Genomic DNA, 19,072 nt, shown 5'->3' on the forward strand with positions numbered 1-19,072 from the left:
CACTGTTTTAAAAATCTGACTTTAATCAAATGGGAGAAAATTCAGGTTTCTGAAAAGGAAAAAGGAATTTTTGAAAATCCAGCCCAAGCCAAAATATCCCAAAATTACACATGTTCGAAAACAAAAAGAAAGGGGTGTTAGAGCAAAAGAGAACAGAGGGGAAAGAGGGATTATGAGAAGCTAGAGAGACTAAGAGTGGGGGAGAAGGTGGGAGAAAGAAAACAACAGAAAAAATTATTGGACAATCTTTCAAAACTTGAAAAACAAAACTGAAACAAATGTTGACGAGAGAAAAGTGAAAATGGGTGGTGCATTTTCCAAGTTTACCTGTAAAGAACTGAGGACAGAGGGAGGAAAAAAAATAAATTAAAAAAAAAACTTAGCATGACAACTCCAGAACACAAACAGAAGAGGAGACTGTGAAGATCATCTTGTTTGTTGATCTGATTTCACAGCTGTGCAACCGTGCCTTCGCTGGATTTGCTTCGTTTGTCGTGGCCACATCCTTGCGGGGTTTTGTTAACAAAGAAGTCTCTCACATCCTCCTTTGCGTTAAGAAAAAAGTCTTTGAACTGGTAGGAAATATGTGAAGACAGATTTTGCTTTGCTCTTTCCCCCGCAGGCTGTTTTTGTGTTGGACTGGAGAGGTGGGCATCTCTCAAGCTTTTTCATAGCCAGGCCGTAGCTCGGAAGAGGAAAAAAACTGAGACAGTGTTAGTTTTTGAGGAGCACAATAAAGAACACAAAATGCGCACGCAAAACCTGAATTTTTCATCTTCAGAGGAAACCATCTGTTAAATATTGCATCATTATAAAAGTAGAAAAACATGGATTTTTTTTCTCTCTCTCTCTCTTAAGAAACAAAAGAATTTGTCTAGTATTATTTACAACTTGTAGCTTCTGTACAAAACCATATTTCACATATATTCACATAGAGCCATATATGTGCTCGTGTACCGGTGCCTTTTTCAGATCTGTCAAGTGGAATAAAGCAATGCCTGGTGAGACTTTTACCAAAATAATAATAATAATAATCATAATAATTAAAAATAAATTAAGAGGGATTGCTCTGCGGCTCAGGGAGAAAAATCTTCTAGCTTCCTGAATCCTTATGACAATGAAGAGATGGTAACACACAAGGCAGCACATCATCTCCCATAATTAATCCACAGATTTCCAACTCTTTATCCTGGCAATTTCGGACTACTGGGGGGGGGGGGGAGAGAGACAGGGGTTCTAGCAACTCATGGATCTTGACATGAGAGGAAGGGGGAGGAACAGATGACTGTAAACGGTGCAAAAACTTAATTCTCCCCTGCAACCTCCTTTCCCTGTTGCTGGCAAACCCCAAGACTCGTGTGACCGAACTCTCTGCTCTTCTGCTTCCGGTGATCTCGGATGCCATCTGATGTTCGCGGATCTTACCCTCTTCTATCCAAGCCGCGTGGTGGACAGCGGGCGAAGTGGCAGAGCAAGTCCCAGCTTGCCCACGGCAGCCAACTGTTATCTGATTTTATATACATATATACACACACACGAAGGCCGACGTATATCTATATATATATGTACATGTTAAAAACAGGCTAGAGAACAGGGCAGTGGGTGTGGTTTTTTTTGTTTTGGTTTTTTTTTGTTTCCTGCTTTTCAGAAATTGGCCAGGACCGCCAAGCTCTGCTTGCAGTCAATCTTGGTGGCGTCGGGGCTAGTGTACACAAGGGACAGAGCTGCAAGGAAAGCTTGGCACTCCTCCTCGCTCTCGAAGGCCAGCTCTGACACAACGTAGGAGATCGGAAGCACCGGGCGGAAACTGAGGGAGATAAAAAGAGACACTGGTGAATGGGAAAGGGCAGCACACGAGAAACTATGACAAGCCGAAATCCTGCTGACCTTGTGGCTCTTTTACCTCTAGTTACCCTGGCCAATAGGCGGAAACCAAGTCAACCCGTCTCTCAAGTTTCTCCTTCCAGTTATTTCCAAAGGCCTTGGAATGTCAGCAGTGAGGACGCACCTACTGTAGGATGGTCCGGCGTTCTTATATATTGCTGCTTGTGGCCTCGCTACAGGCCTGGGCTGGTCACTCAGGGGAAAAATGCTGGACCAGACAGACTTCTGATAAGAGTTCGGGAGTCTCCTTATGCTGAAGAGGGGAGAAACGGAACTACTCCAAGAGGCCCCGCCACCATCACCACCGCCACCAATATGGCAGCTTTTGAAACTGTCTTCTACTTTTTTTTTAATGGAGCGGTTCTGAAACGCAGATTAAGGGGCGGGGGGGAAACAAACAACAAAAAAAGCACTCCTTGGGAACGATTCAAGATGAACTGATGGGGATGCTTAACCATGGAAGCTATCCATCCTTTTCGCGCAATCTCTAGGAGTGATCGTTTTTCGGAAGGTAAGTCTGGTCAGATTCGTTTTCTTACTGTGTTTGCTGATCATGCTGCCAGCGTTAATACATCAGTGTGATGTGCTTTTTTTGGGGGGGGTGGTTTGTAACTGATTAGCCAAACCAAAAGAAAACGCTGCAAGTGGGTTAGTCATGATTCTTGCTCATCATTGGAGAGCAGGAGACTTGGACTCAGAAAAAAAAGGAAGTGACGTCTCTTCACGACGATAGGGACGGCGTTATCAAAATTAAAGTTGTGCCTCCCGTAGTAAGAGAAACAACCCTACACCAGAATAACTTTCTACAGCATTCTTGTGAGTGATCAAGACTCTTTTTTTTTTAGAAAGAAGCAGGGCAGAGAACGGTACATGTGTGCAGAAGCATAATACCTCAGCAACTAACATTTATCGTTTTTTAAGAGCAAATTCAATTCTCCCCTGGTCATGAACTATTCACTATCAGAAACCAGCGTACGAAACAATAGATTTATCTTGTTTTTATCATCCACCAAACATCTTAACCTATGTCCTGGCCACTTCTTGCGCCCATGCCAGAGTTCCTTTCTGCTACCTTGACCCAACTGCCGGGGGGGACCTCTACAGCAGGGCCAAGCGTTGGTACAGCACCTCACCTCTTCTCCCTATTTTATCTGCCCAAAACGTGGGAAGGGAAAAGGCCAGGAAGGAGAGCTATAAACAGGAGAGATTGCCACCCAACTGAAGAGACTGCGAGAGAACCAGGATGAATATTCATAGCACAAGGACATCTACTGAGAATGCCTGTTTCTGGTAGGCCCGAGTCTGTCCTTTCAGGTACAGAATGAAAGATAAAGAGCAAAGTGTAAACCGTGAGGGCAATCTGAGGCCTACTCCGATTCTTCCCACAAGCCCGCATTTTCAGTTTGGCTTTGCTTTGCCCTAATGGCTTATTTTATTTACTATTTGATTTATATCTCACCTTTATTTATGAAACTCAAGCCAGCGCATGCAATGTTCTACGCCTCCTATTTTCCTCTCAAGTGCCATCCTGTGAGGGGATGAGGGCTGAGGGACTTCCCAACCAGCTGCCGTGCCTAGAACTCACAGCCCCCCATTGCTAGCCCTGCCCGTAAACCACTTGTCATCGGGCACTCAGATAAAAACTGCCATCACTTATCGAACAAACATGACTTCTAGATCCATGTTTCAGTCAAAAAGGCTTTTTCGGCGAAAGAATTTTGTTTTCTATCTAAGCAAATCAAGAAAGTTCCGGTGAACCTGCCACCTGAGGGACAGTTTGTAATCAAGCATCCTAGATGCTGGCCTTGCTAGATTGCAATTGCCACACTTACCTGCCCGGGGCAAAGCCACCTTCCTTGGAAGTTGCTCAAAGGATTACCCCCATTTGACTCACTTCTAACTACTGGACACTAATCTGCCCCTGTGCCGGACACTGCGACAGAGGTGGAGCGGGAGGGAAGTGTGCGGGTGTGAGGCGTCCCCCCTCCCACTTCAACCCAAGGACCGGTTCAGCTCCACATACGTTTTGATCATGGCTTTGAGGGCCGTTTTCCTCTCTCGTTCAGCAAACTTGTCAATGAGGTAGCCGGACATGCAAGGGGCCTGGCGGTACAGACAGAAGAAACGGTGGTAATTGGAGAGGGCCCAGGCAGCTCGCAAGGCAAGAGCATGTGCCACACAGGGGTCCGTTTTCAACTCCTTTGTCAGGTATGCCAGCTCAGTGGTGATATCTGCAGGAGGGAGAAAGGCAAGTCACCCCCATCTACCTCTCAAAACAACCCGTTTCTCCACTCACAGGTGTTCCTCAAATCTACAGCCGTTCATTTAGCAACCATTCAAAGTTACGGCAGCACTGGGGGGGGGGGAGAAAGCATAATGCTGACAAGTCTTTGCGCTTATGACCGTCGGCAGCAACCCTGCGGTCACAGGATTGCGACCAGGAAGCTTCGCAACTGGCTCCCCTTTATGAGAGTTGCAGCAATCCAGGGTCACGTGATCACCATTTGCAACCATCCCGGCCGGCTTCCAACAAGGAAAGTCAATGGGGAAGCCAGCAGGGGAGGTTGCAAATTGAGATCGCGTGATACGCTGCTTAATGACCGCACTGCTTAACAACAAATTTCCCAAGTTTCAATTGGGATTGTAATTCAAGGATCGCCAGTACTTTCATCATGAACTGACTTAGGCTAAAATATTTACTCTTCTTTGCTCTAACATGTTCGACCTGCTCTGTTAAATCCACTTTAGTCCTTAAAATCATCTTCCACAAAAGCTTCTCCAGAATTTTAAGTCTCCTAAAATGACTGAAGAAGGAGAGTGCAAAACTTGGGTTGAAACTAAACATTAAGAAAACCAAGATCATGGCATCTGGCCCTCTCAATTCCTGGCAAATAGATGGGGAAGAAATGGAGGTAGTGACAGATTTTATTTTCGTGGGCTCCAAGATCACTGCAGATGGGGACTGTAGCCAAGAAATTAAAAGACGCTTGCTCCTCGGGAGGAAAGCCATGACAAATCTAGACAACATACTAAAAAGCAGAGACATCACCCTGTCAACAAAAGTGCGTATAGTCAAGGCTATGGTCTTCCCAGTTGCAATGTATGGCAGTGAAAGCTGGACCATAAGAAAGGCTGAGCGCCAAAGAATTGAAGCCTTTGAACTATGGGGCTGAAGAAGACTCCTGCAAGTTCCTTGGACTGCAAGGCGATCAAACCGGTCAGTCCTAGAGGAGATCAACCCTGACTGCTCTTTAGAAGGCCAGATTCTGAAGCTAAAACTCAAATACTTTGGCCACCTAATGAGAAGGAAGGACTCACTGGAGAAGAGCCTAATGCTGGGAAAGATTGAGGCCAATAGAAGAAGGGGACGACGGAGAATGAGGTGGCTGGATGGAATCATTGAAGCAGTAGGTGTGAGCTTAGATGGACTCCAGAAGATGGTAAAGGACAGGAAGGCCTGGAGGAACATTGTCCATAGGGTCGCGATGGGTCGGACACGACTTCGCAACTAACAACAACAACAAAATGACTGACACCAGCTATTATGGGGGGAAAAAATAGCTGGAAGAAAAAAGATACAGAATCTGGGAGCATCTGTACAACCGCTTGGGTTAAATCGGCAAAGATCGCGACAGGGCCCAAAGGTTTATTAAAAGAGTGTTTGTCAGAAATTCTCCACAACAGGGAGAATTCCCAGATGTTGAAGTAAATTCAAAGACTAGCCTCAAAACTGTCTCCCCACAGCCCTCCCCACGTACCTCCAGAGTTCTTGGTAAAAATGTAATAGAGAATACGGTAAGCAGTGAATTCTCCAACATTTCCTGGAAGATTCTCTGCATAAAGAGACTTCAGTTGTGTCTGGCACTGGTTGAACTCCTCATGATCACCCTGGGGAAAAATAAATCATCATTAGGGAAAATATTTAAGGTGTCATATACCAGAATCTTTGCTGCAGTGTGATAGCAAATTGACTGAGCTCTCTGGAAAAGTCTGTTATACTGGGAAAGGCATAAAGAAAAAGGAAGATGATCAGCAGCAAGGACACAATGACAGCAGTGATGGATACACCACTGGAGGGAACTGAAGGATCAGGTTGGGGATGGATCATCAAAGGAGAAAATCCTCTGTAGTCACCTAAGAGCTGATGGGACAGGCAGCCCTCGACTTATAATTCATTTAGTGACCGTTCAAAGTTACAACGGTACTGAAAAAAATGACTTAGGACTGTTTCTCATAGTTACGACCATTGTGGCATCCCCATGGTTACGTGATGAAAATTCAGAGGCTTGGCAACTGACTCATATTTATGACAGTTGCAGTGATCTGGGGTCACGTGATCACATTTTGCAACCCTCTGATGTGGGGAAGCCAGATTCACTTAACAACTGTGTCACTAACTTAACAATTGCAATGGTTCACTTAACAATTGTGACAAAGGTCATAAAATGGGGCAAAGTTCACTTAACAAATGTCTCGCCTACCAAACAGAATTTTTGGACTCAACGGAGGTCGTAAGTCGAGGACTATTTATTTATTTATTTTTGGGACTTATATGCCGCCCCATCTCTCGAAGGACTCAGGGCGGCTAACAACAATAAAATACAGATACAAAAGTTAAAAAGAATTAGATTAACAACCCCCCAAAATTAAAATTAATAAATTTAAAATTAAAAAACATTTTAAAATCCCTATCGTCAGTCCAGGTCAGCCTGATGAAAAAGGAATGTTTTAAGGCCGCGGCGAAAGGACCGGAGATCCGGGGCCATCCAGAGCTCAAGGGGGAGTTGGTTCCACAGGGCTGGCGCTCTGACAGAGAAGGCCCTCCCCCTGGGGGTCGCCAGCCGACATTGTCTAGCCGACGGCACCCTGAGGAGGCCCTCTCTGTGTGAGCGCACTGGGCGATGGGAGTCGTTCCCGGCAGCAGACGGTCCTGCAAATATCCCGGGCCTAGGCCATGTAGGGCTTTAAAGGTAAGTACCAGCACCTTAAATCTCACCTGGAGGACGACCGGTAACCTTCATATAATCAACAATTCAATTAAAATCTGAGCCAGACAAGTTAGTTCTCTTCTGTTGCCATGTTGTTATGAGTAAAACACAAAAAGACCAATTTACACTTTTTATGCTCTGCCAAGTACAGAAGGGGCTGTTATCTTTATGTCAAGCTTATCTAATATTTACACTATTTCTATACTGCCTTGACCCAAGAGGAACACATTCACCATAGAGTAAAATCAAATCGTTTTCTACCATCCTTAAAGGAATATACTGTAAATTGCCCAAATAATTTCGGGGGTAGGAAGGTGTACATGGTTGTTTTTTTTAAAAAAGGCAGGGTGACAAAGTTGTTGAACAGGACTTCCAAATCATCTCTCTAGTCATTTTGGAATCTGTTTTGGAATCTGTGCAGTAAAATAAAAGCATATTTTCAAAATTTGCCCAAGGAAACAGATCTCCTTCCACAACGAAGAAGCAAAGAGGGAAATGACTCCTACTAGGTAAGATTTACTCTGTGTGGAAGTACCACGCGACAGAAGTTGACTGCTTCAATGTATTTATCCACAGTGGGGTTAAATTATTTCAAACTCAAAACAGGGCATTTCAATTTCAAAATATTTCAAGTTAAATGGTTTTGCACACCACTACATTCTTTCTTCCAAAGTGTAGCCATATCTAATATTTATGTTAATGAGAATGCAAATAGGGGAAAGATATCAATCGATAAAAATGGGAGTTAAACCTGGAGCCACGGAGCATTATCTTATTAATATATTTTGCTAGGTCTTACCTTCTCCAGAGCTATTCTGGCATGGGTTTCATATACTTCCACAGTGAATTCTGCACGGATTCCTTGAACCTAAACAGAGCAAGAGAGAGATTGCCAAGAATTCATATATTAGCTTGGGTGACTTGAAATTTCTACACACAACAGAAGAGAGAGGTTGGAATAGAGATTCGCTTAATGACTACCACCAAAAAAGGTTGTAAAATTGGATCGGCCACAAAGGTCATATGAATGTAAATGGACAGGCTCCATTACAGTTGTCAGTTGAGAATTATCTGAAAACCCTTCAATGATCCCAAATCAGGTACATACAGTGAGTGAAAAAATTATTTGATCCCCTGCTGATTTTGTACGTTTCCCCACTGACAAAGAAATGATCAGTCTATAATTGTAATGGTAGGTTTATTTTAATAGTGAGAGACAGAATAACAACAAAAAATCCAGAAAAATGCATTTCAAAAAAGTTATAAATTGATTTGCATTTTAATGAGTGAAATAGGTATTTTATCAATCAGCAAGATTTCTGGCTCCCAGGTGTCTTTTATACAGGTAACGAGCAGAGATTAGGAGCACTCTCTTAAAGGAAGTGCTCCTAATCTTAGCTTGTTACCTGTATAAAAGATATCTGCCCACAGAACAGATTCCAAACTCTCCACCATGGCCGGGACCAAAGAACTGTACAATGATATCAGGGACAATATTGTAGACCTACAGAAGGCTGGAATGGGCTACAAGACTATTGCCAAGCAGCTTGGTGAGAAGTGACAATAGTTGGTGCGATTATTCACAAATGGAAGAAACACAAAATAACTATCAATCTCTCTCAGTCTGGGGCTCCATGCATGATCTCACCTCGTGGAGTTTCAATAATCATGAGAACAGTGAACAATCAACCCAGAACTACATGGGAAGATCTTGTCAATGATCTCAAGGCAGGTGGGACCATAGTCTCCAAGAAAACAATTGGTAACATACTACGCCATGAAGGTCTGAAATCCTGCAGTGCCCATAAGGTCCCCCTGCTCAAGAAAGCATGTGTACAGGCCTGTCTGAAGTTTTCCAATGAACATCTGACTGATTCGCAGGAGAACTGGGTGAAAATGTTGTGGTCAGAGGAGACCAAAATCGAGCTCTTTGGCATCCACTCAACTCACCCATGTTTGGAGGAGGAATGCTGCCTGTGACCCCAAGAATACTATCCCCACCGTCAAACATGGAGGTGGAAACCTTATGCTTTCGGGATGTTTTTCTGCTAAGGGAACAGGACTTCACCGCATCAAAGGGGCAATGGACGGGGCCATGTACCATCAAAATCTTGGGTGAGAATCTCCTTCCCTCAGCCAGGGTGTTGAAAATGGTTTGTAAAGACCCAAAACACATGGCCAAGGCAACAAAGGAGTAGCTCAAGAAGAAGCACATTAACATCCAGACCTTAATCCCACAGAAAATCTGTGGAGGGAGCTGAAGGTTAGAGCTACCAAACGTCAGCCTCTAGACCTTAATGACTTGGAGAGGATCTGCAAAAAGGAGTGGGGAAAAATCCCTCCTGAGGTGTGCAAATCTGGTGGCCAACTACAAGAAATGTCTGGCCTCTGTGACTTCCAACAAGGGCTTTGCATCAAGTACTAAGTCATGTTTTACGAAGGGGTCTTTCACTCATTAAAATGCAAATCAATTTATAGCTTTTTTGAAACTCAGCATCTAGACCTTAATGACTTGGAGAGGATCTGCAAAAAGGAGTGGGGGAAAAAATCCCTCCTGAGGTGTGCAAATGTGGTGGCCAACTACAAGACACGTCTGGCCTCTGTGACTGCCAACAAGGGCTTTGCACCAAGTACTAAGTCATGTTTTACGAAGGGGTCAAATACTAATTTCACTCATTAAAATGCAAATCAATGTATAGCTTTTTTGAAATGCGTTTTTCTGGATTTTGTTGTTGCTGTTCTGTCTCTTCACTGATAAAATAAACCTACCATTAAAAGTAGAGACTGATCATTTCGTTGTCATTGGGCAAACTTACAAAATCAGCAGGGGATCAAATTTTTTTTCCCCCTCACTGTATCAAGGGCAGACTGTGAATATCTTTTGCTTCCAGGGGAGTTTCCAACTCCTACTTCTAAAATCTATTTTTTTTTACCTTCGCAAAAGGCAACAGTTGGCAATGGACAGTAGGCAAAAGAAGTAAGTTTTAAGATACTGTCCCACTAATGTCATCTCAAGGCTAATCTATTCACAATGGGCTGGGGCTGGGTTTAACCAAACTAGCTACCAGCTAAAAAACCAGAGATCATTCTAACATTAAAAAATACTGGTTTTGTAGCTGATTTTCCTTTGTGGAATTTGAGTTAAACTCACAAATGTCAGCTAGCAACTCAGGATATGTCTACTAGCAACTCAGAAAAATCTTAAAATTTGATCATTTTTTTAAATGGCATAAAAAAGCTTGAAACCCTCCTGATTTAAAAATCTTACCAATTAAGACATTTTCCAACTTTTTTTAAAGGGGGGGGGGAGAAGGAGGGAGTGTTCCAGGTTGCCAAATTTTGCTGCTTCTACCAAAGAACACTCCAATTACAGTATTTTTATTTATTTATTTTAATTCCATTTATATCCCGCCCTTCTCCGAAGACTCAGGGCGGCTTACAAGCTTAGCAGTAGCCTTCATTCTATGTATATGCCTGCTTATTAGGGCTTTCACACACACACCCCAAGCGGCATTATTACAAAGTCAGCTTAATTGTCCCCAACAATCTGGGTCCTCATTTTACCTACCTCGGAAGGATGGAAGGCTGAGTCAACCTTGAGCCTGGTGGGATGCGAACCTGCACTAATTGCAGGCAGCTGGTGTTACTTAAGGAGGCATTAGCCCACTGCTCCACCAAGGCTACATAAAGTATAAAGTATAAAGCTCTAGTCTAATTTGAAAACCCAATTCTTATTCTAAAGTAGCCAAAGTTCCTCTGACTTCTCCACCTTCAAAATGACAACTAGCAACCAAATATATTGAGACATTTTAATCCGACTACCAGAGTGGTGGCCAGCTTCATATTGTAGTATTGATGTCTAGTTTGTTTTGGCTTAGCTAATTGTGGCTTTGAAGGATGCATGAAGACAGCCACGTATGACTTAACATGGTTAAGTCTAATCTAACATGGTTAGAAAATTATAGCTTGGCATTCAAATTGTGAATTGAGCCATGTCTTTCTGCCCCCACCAAGGCCTGAACAGGCTTACTGTGAGGTCCTGCCGGATTGATTTCATTTGCTCACAAGCGTAGGCATAATCTTGCTTCTCTTTCCAGTGGGATTTCACCGCAGATAAAGATTTTTTAAGTACCTGGGAGAAAAGAGGGAAGCACAGTTTAAAGATATCTGGCAAACATTAATCAACTTCTAAAACAGCTCTGGAATAAGACTGGACATTGCCCAGGAAAAAGAGCTTTCAAAAAGGGACAAACAAAATATTTTGTACAAACAGACATGAACTGCTGATGGAGGAATGATGACCATTGTGCCAAGACTGCAGGATGGCATAATTGTTCTCCTAGATTAGCCTGCACTTTCTGTTCAAGGAATGCTCAAGGCAACTAACAGAATTTATATTTAACAGTTCTTCCGCCCCCAAAGAACACACCCAGTTTGTCATTTCCTGCCTACTGGTTAAAAAAAAATAGTCACTCTGCAATTCAGCACTCCAAGCTGAAGACTGTCCATCCACCTTAACTTTAAAACATGAATACTGGGCAAAGCAATGCTGTAGAGAAGCGGAGTGGATCTTTTGTTATGCACAGGATAGGAGTAAAGGAGTATATATCTTTTTTGTACCACTTCATCCTGTCTAGTACACGGTCTCTAGTCTTGCACGCCTGGCTGGGCAAATCTGTTTCTTCTTCCTCTTCCCTTTCTTAAGAATTTTTCACATCCTATCACTGCCTATTGCCTTGAAACCAACCCAGAGCTGTTAAAAAGGACAGGTGAAAAGAGAGAGCAAAATAGAAGCAAACACGTACTACAGGTAGTCCTTGACTTACGACCACAACTGAGTCCAAAGTTTCTGTTGCGAAATGAGTTAGGTTTTGCCCCATTTTATGGCCTTCCTTGGTGCAGTTATTAAGTGAATCGCTGCAGCTGTTCAATTATTAGAAGAGCATATTGGAGCTGTGACTAGGGGGGCCTTTGCCCAGGTTCGCCTGGTGCGCCAGTTGCGACCCTATCTAGACCGGGATGCCTTGCGTACAGTCACTCATGCGCTCGTGACTTCTCGTCTAGACTACTGTAATGCTCTCTACATGGGGCTGCCCTTGAAGTCCACTCGGAGGCTCCAACTGGTGCAGAATGCAGCCGCGCGAGTTGTGCTGGGGGTTTCCCGATACTCCCATGTTACACCTTTGCTCCGCGAGCTGCATTGGCTGCCGGTTGCCCTCCGGGTGAGGTTCAAGGTGTTAGTGATGACTTACAAAGCCCTACATGGCATGGGTCCGGATTACCTACGGCAGCACCTGCTGCCGGCGTCAACTTCCCTCCGTCCAGTGCGCTCCCACAGAGAGGGCCTCCTCAGGGTGCCTCCGATCAAAGAATGCCGATTGGTGGCCCCCAGGGGGAGAGCGTTCTCTGTGGGCGTGCCAGACCTATGGAACCGCTTGCTGGTTGAGCTCCGGACAGCCCCCGACCTTCGCTCCTTCCGGCGCGATCTAAAAACGTATCTATTTGAGCAGTCTGACCTGGTCTGATGGGTTAGGGTTGGGGTTTTAAATACATCTTAATTATTGTTTTAACCTTGGGCATTTATTTAATCGCTTTTAACTTTTGTATCTTGTTTTTGTATTTATTGCCCTGTACACCGCCCTGAGTCCTTTGGGAGAAGGGCGGTATAAAAATATAATAAATAAAAATAAATAATAAATATTAACGTGGTTAAAGTGAATCTGGCTTTCCCCATTTACTTAGCTTGTCAGAAGGTCACAAAAGTTGATTACGTGATGCTGGGACACTGCAACCATCACAAATACGAGTCAGTTGCCAAGTGGCTGAATTTTCATCACGTGAACATGGGGTGAAAAACGGTCATAAGTCACAAGTCACTTTTTCAGTGCCACTGTAACTAAATGAACTGTTGTTAAGTCGAGGACTACCTGTAGGCAGGTTCTTTGAAAAGGCTTTTTTGCTTTCCCCTTGGCGGTTACTCACGGAGAGAGGCCGGACAGTGGAGGGGTCTGGGGCACAGGTGAGGCGCAGGTAATGCTTTGTGATGTCTTGGCAGGTGCCTACAATCTTCAGCTCATTCCAGTCAAGGCCATCAGAGCCAACGGTGTCAAGAGCATTGATCTGTAAGATGAGAGGCTCCAGACGCAGCTTTTTTGGATGGGCTCCGTGCTGGAAGCGGGCTGCCCTCCGTTCCTTCTTGAATTCCTTTTCAGGGTCTTCATAATCCATAGTGTTGCGTTTCCGATTGCGCTTGGGAGGACCTTGATCATGTCTGAAGAGAGAGAGAGAGAGAGAGAGAGAGAGAGAGAGAGAGAGAGAGAGAGAGAGAGAGAGAGAGAGAGAGAGAGAGATATGAATTGGATGTGTTGCTAAGAACCTTATGTAAGCATCCAAGCAATACTTACGAGTATTTGTGTTAACTGTTTTATACGAATTATTGTAATCGTAGGTCTTCATGATCATTAATGCGTCTAGTATCTTTCACTGATTAACAGAAAAACAGAGTTGGAAGGGACCTTGGAGGTCTTCTAGTCCAGGGCTTTTCAACCTTTTCACCCCTTGTACCACTTTTAGGATAGGGCAACATCCGAGTACCACCAGTCACCTAGCAAGGTGTCAAAAACTTGATGACAAAAAAAGGAAAAAAGTAATGAAGTACAGGTAGTCCTCGACTTACAACAGTTTGCTTAGAGACTGTTCGAAGTTACAATGGCACTGAAAAAAGTGCACCCAAGCCACAGCCAAGCAAGACACCTGACTGCCTGCCCGGCTGAACTCTTCCTCCTGTCCGAGGTTTTCATTGTTGTGAGCATTTCTGTTGAGGATTGGCAGCGGGGGTGCAGTGGGGGTGTTTGGTTTTTATTTCCCCCTCTCTGCTGGGTGGTTGCAGCAGGTTTTGGTCACTTCGCATCCCCCTGGGACACTGTGACCGTCATAAATATGAATCAGTTGCCAAGCATCTGAATGTAAATCACAAGAGCCTGGGGATGCTGCAACATTCCAGGTGATTGGCGCTTCTTCTGGGCTCAGCAGATGTGCTGGGATCAGCACCGAGCTCCAGCTGGAAAGCGGTGCTGATCCTGGTGCTTTCGCTGAGCCCTGACAGCCCTGCAGCTCCAGTCGTCTCTCGCTCAGGTTTGTGCGGTGCTGCCACCGGTTCAGCTTATTCCCCTCCCCCGCTACCACTTTTCTAGGATGGTTGCGTACCACCTGCCAGGTGCCAATGTACCACAGGTGGTACCCGTACCACTGGTTGAAAAGCCCTGTTCTAGTCCAACTCCCTGCTTAGGCAGGAGACCCTATACCATTTCAGACAAATCATTGTCCAGTCTCTTCTTAAAAACTTCCAGTGTTGGAGCATTCACAACTTCTGGAGGCAGGTTGTTCCACTCATTAATTGTTCTAACAGGAAATTTCTCCTTAGTTCTAGGTTGCTTCTCTCCTTGATTACTTTCCATCCGTTGCACTTTAGAGCATGAATGGAAGTGGGGAAAATGTCACAGGAAGCAGAACGGGCAAAGATGGTGTCAAAAAGCTGTCAAGGAATGCAACGAGCTGGAAAACTGAAAATTACAACTGATGCCAAGAAGGCAAGAGGAACTTATGAGGTCTCTAAGAGAATGATTTGTTATCTGAAATCTTTAAAAGAGAGAGAGAGAGAGAGAGAGAGAGAGAGAGAGAGAGAGAGAGAGAGAGAGAGAGAGAGAGAGAGAGAGACCAGAAATGCATAGAGAAGCTGGAGAGATCCCAAGACAGCTAAGCTAATCAAAATCAGGAAAGAATTTTTTTAAGATTACATGTGTGTATAGCAATAGTACTTATATAAGCCATAGTGCTTTACAGCATTCTCTGAGTGATTTGCAATTATCAGCACATTGCCCCCAACAATCTGGGTTCTCTTTTTAATGACCTCATAAGGATGGAAGGCTAAGTAAACACTGAGACGATCAGGATCAAACGCCTGGCTGTGGGCAGAGTCAGCCTGCCATACTGCATTCTAATCACTGTGCCATCACGGCTCCTCAGTATGCCTGAATGTAAGGCCAAAACTGAAACTTCTGAAGAAATGTATGATGTCAGCTCTACGATGAACCTGGGTGAAGCTGTCTCCCTCGTTCTAGGTTGCCAGAAGAAAGGGAGGGGACGCAGTGTGTCTTAGTCTAAACAATTCTGGATCCAGTGGGAACCAAGGTCATTCTATCAGCTTAGGGGGTTGGGCGTTTTGATAGAAAGCCTGCCAAATTATTCTACTGAGGAAAGGAGCCGAATGCATAGCACTGGGGTGGGAAGTTTGACTTTGTAACTCTTTTGGAGGGAATTTCAGACTTGGTTTCACTTTTGACCTTACAGATATTTTGTAACCAATAAACAAGTTCTTTGAGGAAACCTCTAGCCGCTGAGTTCTGATTTTGTTGGGTCTTTGCATAAGAACCATGACATACGATACAAGGAAAAGCCACATCTGCTATGCAAGTAATCACATGTGCCAGTAGGAAACAATCTCTTTAATAAAAACTATATTAAATCTGGCTGGGTCTCAACTCTTGGAATTGCTGAAAATCCCTAAGGATCTTGCAGAATAGGATTGGCATGCACTGAGGACTTTGTGCATAACAGTTCTGAGTACAGCACTGCTTCTTGCATGATTCCATTTCTCTTGAGGGTCAAAAACTAAAAATTTCTTACAATCCGTCTTACAAGCTCTCCTTCCAAATCACCTATTAGCAGCTATCAAGCACACCGAAAGCCCCTCTCCCCACGCAACTTGCCTTTTTCCTCGTTGTGTTCTCATCCGCCCTCTGTCCATGTGGCCTCCACGCCCTCGGTTTTTCTGAGTATTCCGACGGCCACCCAAGCGACACTCATTTCCAGAATAGGAGCTGTCTGAATCTGAATCGCTACATAAGAGGTAGGAAATATTTACCTTTAAACTCAAGACCTGGCATTGTTTTATTAAATCAGCAAAAAAAAAGCTGAATAAAATGAACAATATTATTTTATTTGAAATGTAAAGTTACAGGCTTCTACTAGTCTCGGTTTGTGACTTCTCTTTTGTTTAAAAACAGAAACTTCTAGCTCCAGTGTTAATAGGCATGGTTTATATCAGAGGTGAAGCTTTGCAGGATCCAATCTGCGTCGGTCCCGGGAGCGGAGATTTAGTTAAGTTCCCTGAGGAGGAGCATTAACACAAGTCTGAAAAGCTTGGAAGGCTAAACCTCTGGTCCTGGTGACTAACTCAGATTAGATCCTGCACCGTTATTCTGGGACGCATACGTGTGCCTTTGTTCATCGGGGGAGTTTTAATCACCTTGGCTGGGCAGATATGCAAGAATGAAGCGATACCTCCAATGTAGAACCAATGGAACTGCACAGACCCAAGAGAAGCGTCACAAACATATTCTGTTCCAGTGATGGCGAACCTTTTAGAGACTGAGTGCCCAAACTGCAACCCAAAACCCACTTATGTATCGTCGGGTGCTGGGTGGGCGTGGCCCATTGGGTGGGCGTGGCTGCAGTGGTAACGGCAGACTGGGTGGGACTAAAAAGTTTAATCAATTCCAATTTTGCGAGATCTTCCCCCCCCCCCCCGCGAGAAGTTGAAATTTGATTGAACTTTTTTTTTTTTTGCACACAGCAGCGGAGGCCTAAAGCAAAAAGGTTTTATGAAACACAGCTGAATGCCTAGGACTGGGGCGACAGTGCGCGTGCCCAACAGAGAGGGCTCTGCGTGCCACCTGTGGCACGCCACCACGCTTCTATTCTTTGACCTCCGTTGTTTACCTTCTTCGGAAGTGGCGACTGGGAGATCGAGACGAGGACCTTGACCTAGAACGTGAATCAACACTTGAGGAGGAGCTATTTTCCTTCATGAAAACATTGCGGTTTCCAAATTTGGTGGGGAAGGCATTGCCGCGAGTCCGACCAGTCCCAGCTCCTCCACTACCCCCCCCTCGCTGGGGCTGGGCATTGCCGCCCCCGCTCCTCTGCTGCTGCTGTTGCTGCTGCTGCTGCTGCTGAGCAAGACTTGATGGCATAGAGGCACGTGGCGAGTGGAGAGAAGACACTTCCCAGCGCTGCTGTTTCTTCTTGGGGCTTTCAGACACGTTGTCTCGGCCCAGGCTGCAGAAAGAAGAACCGATCGGCTGAATCTTAGGAAACGGGTTTTGTGAATGAGCAAGCTACTCACCATGCCAACTAGGCCATCCGTTACACGCACTCAAAACTGTAAACATACACACCAGCTAAAAAAAAGTTGAGCGTGTTGTGTGCTAAACCCACTAGATGCAATCAAGTTTACTAGCCTTAAGGAAAATGCATCCTGGAAAAAAAAAGGAACAGAAATCTTGGTCTTCCAAGCATTCTCCCCTTCTTAGTTCCCTAGACAGAGGTAAGAAAGTTACAAGTGGTCATCGACTTACAGCCGGTCACTTAGGGAATGTTTGAAATCATGACAGACCTCCCCAAGGGCTACTGATGACCCACGTTCGAAGTTCTGACAGTCAGGGCGCTCTTGCGTGTCACACTATCACATTTTTTGTCATCCAGCAATCGGCCCATTTATAATTATTTGCAGTGTCCCACAGTCATGTGACCACAGGTTATTACGCTTTTTTTTGTTTTTCTTTTTTTTGCCGAAAACCAATGACTGTTTCTGGCAAAAATGCCCACTGTGGGCAATGGATTTGCTTAATGACTGCTGAAATAAAGGTAACAAAATAGACGTGGTCACATCTTGACCCACTTATTGACTGGCATGACTTATGACCATGATTCTGAGCTCAATTATGGTCGTAATTTGAGGACTACCTGTATTCAAACCTCCAGTCAGTGACAATGTTCATCACTCTCCAGTTGATTACTTCTACCTTTGCTTCTCCTTATCTAAAAATAATACTATCAGGAGGGAAATAAATACAACTCACTAAGATTAACTGGGTCATTTATGCACTTCACGTCTTCTCCCAAAGTTACTCACCCTGGTAATGGTTCCCTGCTCCAGTCAATGGTGTAGGCAGTGCCATCCTGCAGCCTGGCCTGTAGGACCTCCTTAAGGAGCTTCTCTGTGCGGTCTTTGTCCTCCTCCGACTCACAAGCGGTGAAGCAACGCTGGACGTACTCCTTCATGTCCTGGGGCCAATCTTCAGGCTTACCCGTTGAAGAACTGTACGGAAAAAGAAAATATTAAAATAGGAAGACTCCACTAATACGGAAATGCACACTTCAAAAATGGTTAGATTATTTGAAAGGAAGCTAAACATTTTGCAAAACGTCGTCGACTGGAAGCTTAATTATCTCATTAGGCAACCTGTTCCATTCCACCTCGTTTTTTAACACAGTGTGCTCCATATTTAAAAATTCGCAGGCTGTCTCATTGGCCCAACTGTTCCCGGGTCATATTGTCACCTGGCAATTCATGAGCAGAGTAGTTGAGATTCAACCAACAATCTGAATAACCCTCCTAGGGCCTTACAAGGGCGATACAGGTAGTCCCTGACCTACAGCCACAACTGAGTCCAAAATTTCTGTTGCTAAGACAGTTGTTAAGGGAGTTTTGCTCAATTTTATGACCTGCCTTGACACAGTTGTTAAGTGAATCCCTGCAGTTGTTAAGCTAGTGACACAGTTGTAAAGTGAATCTGGCTTCCCCATTGACTTTGCTTGTCAGAAGATTGCAAAAGGTGATCCCATGACACCAGGATGCTGCGACCGTCATAAATATGAGCCAGTTGCCAAGTGGCTGAATTTTGATCACATGACTGTGGGGATGCTGCAACGGCCATAAGTCACTTTTTCAGTGCTGCTGTTTGAACAGTCACTACACAAATGGCTGTAAGCCAAGGACTATCTGTATTCATTATCCAATGAACACCATAGCCGTGCATCCAAATGTGTGGGCCTAAAAGACCTAGCAGTACTAAGATCTGATTTACCTGCTTCTGTCCTCTTGACATTATTGTTTCCTGTCCAGTGCATCATAACCTATCTAAGGAGAGACATCCTCCAATAGGCTACTGCCACATTATCACAGCATTCCCCTGGACGTGAGGCATGCTCTTTTACAATCTGCAAACATCCTCACAGAAACACATATGATTTTATTCCATACTTGTACTCCCTCACTTAATTAGTTGCTTAGTGACTGTTCAAAATTCCAACAGATGCCCCAAAGCAACAACCTGAGTCTGGAATTCCGAAAGCAG

General features: G+C 44.4%; 1 protein-coding gene across 3 annotated transcripts in view; it reads right to left on the minus strand.

Annotated features, from left to right (window-relative positions):
- Window positions 1–19,072, minus strand: part of LOC308677348 (leukocyte receptor cluster member 8-like) — a 31,379-nt gene continuing 12,307 nt past the window's right edge. Inside the window, exons 7-15 of one of the 3 annotated variants that reach the window (XR_014028456.1) lie at window positions 17,848–18,033; window positions 16,653–16,991; window positions 15,641–15,769; window positions 12,855–13,143; window positions 10,903–11,004; window positions 7,672–7,740; window positions 5,643–5,772; window positions 3,908–3,987; window positions 1–1,807 (exon numbers count right to left, since the gene is read on the minus strand). Coding sequence is in view for 2 of the 3 variants with exons in the window: in XM_081343618.1 (XP_081199744.1) it covers window positions 1,645–1,807; window positions 3,908–4,115; window positions 5,643–5,772; window positions 7,672–7,740; window positions 10,903–11,004; window positions 12,855–13,143; window positions 15,641–15,769; window positions 16,653–16,991; window positions 17,848–18,033 (1,615 nt within the window). In the remaining variant the exon portion in view is untranslated. Of the gene's footprint in view, window positions 4,116–5,642; window positions 5,773–7,671; window positions 7,741–10,902; window positions 11,005–12,854; window positions 13,144–15,640; window positions 15,770–16,652; window positions 16,992–17,847; window positions 18,034–19,072 lie in introns of all 3 variants that reach the window. The other 2 variants (XM_081343618.1, XM_081343619.1) reach the window with 2 other exon arrangements.

Source organism: Vipera berus (assembly GCF_964194415.1).
Source record: "Vipera berus genome assembly, chromosome: Z".
Classification (NCBI taxonomy): Eukaryota; Metazoa; Chordata; class Lepidosauria; order Squamata; family Viperidae; genus Vipera; species Vipera berus.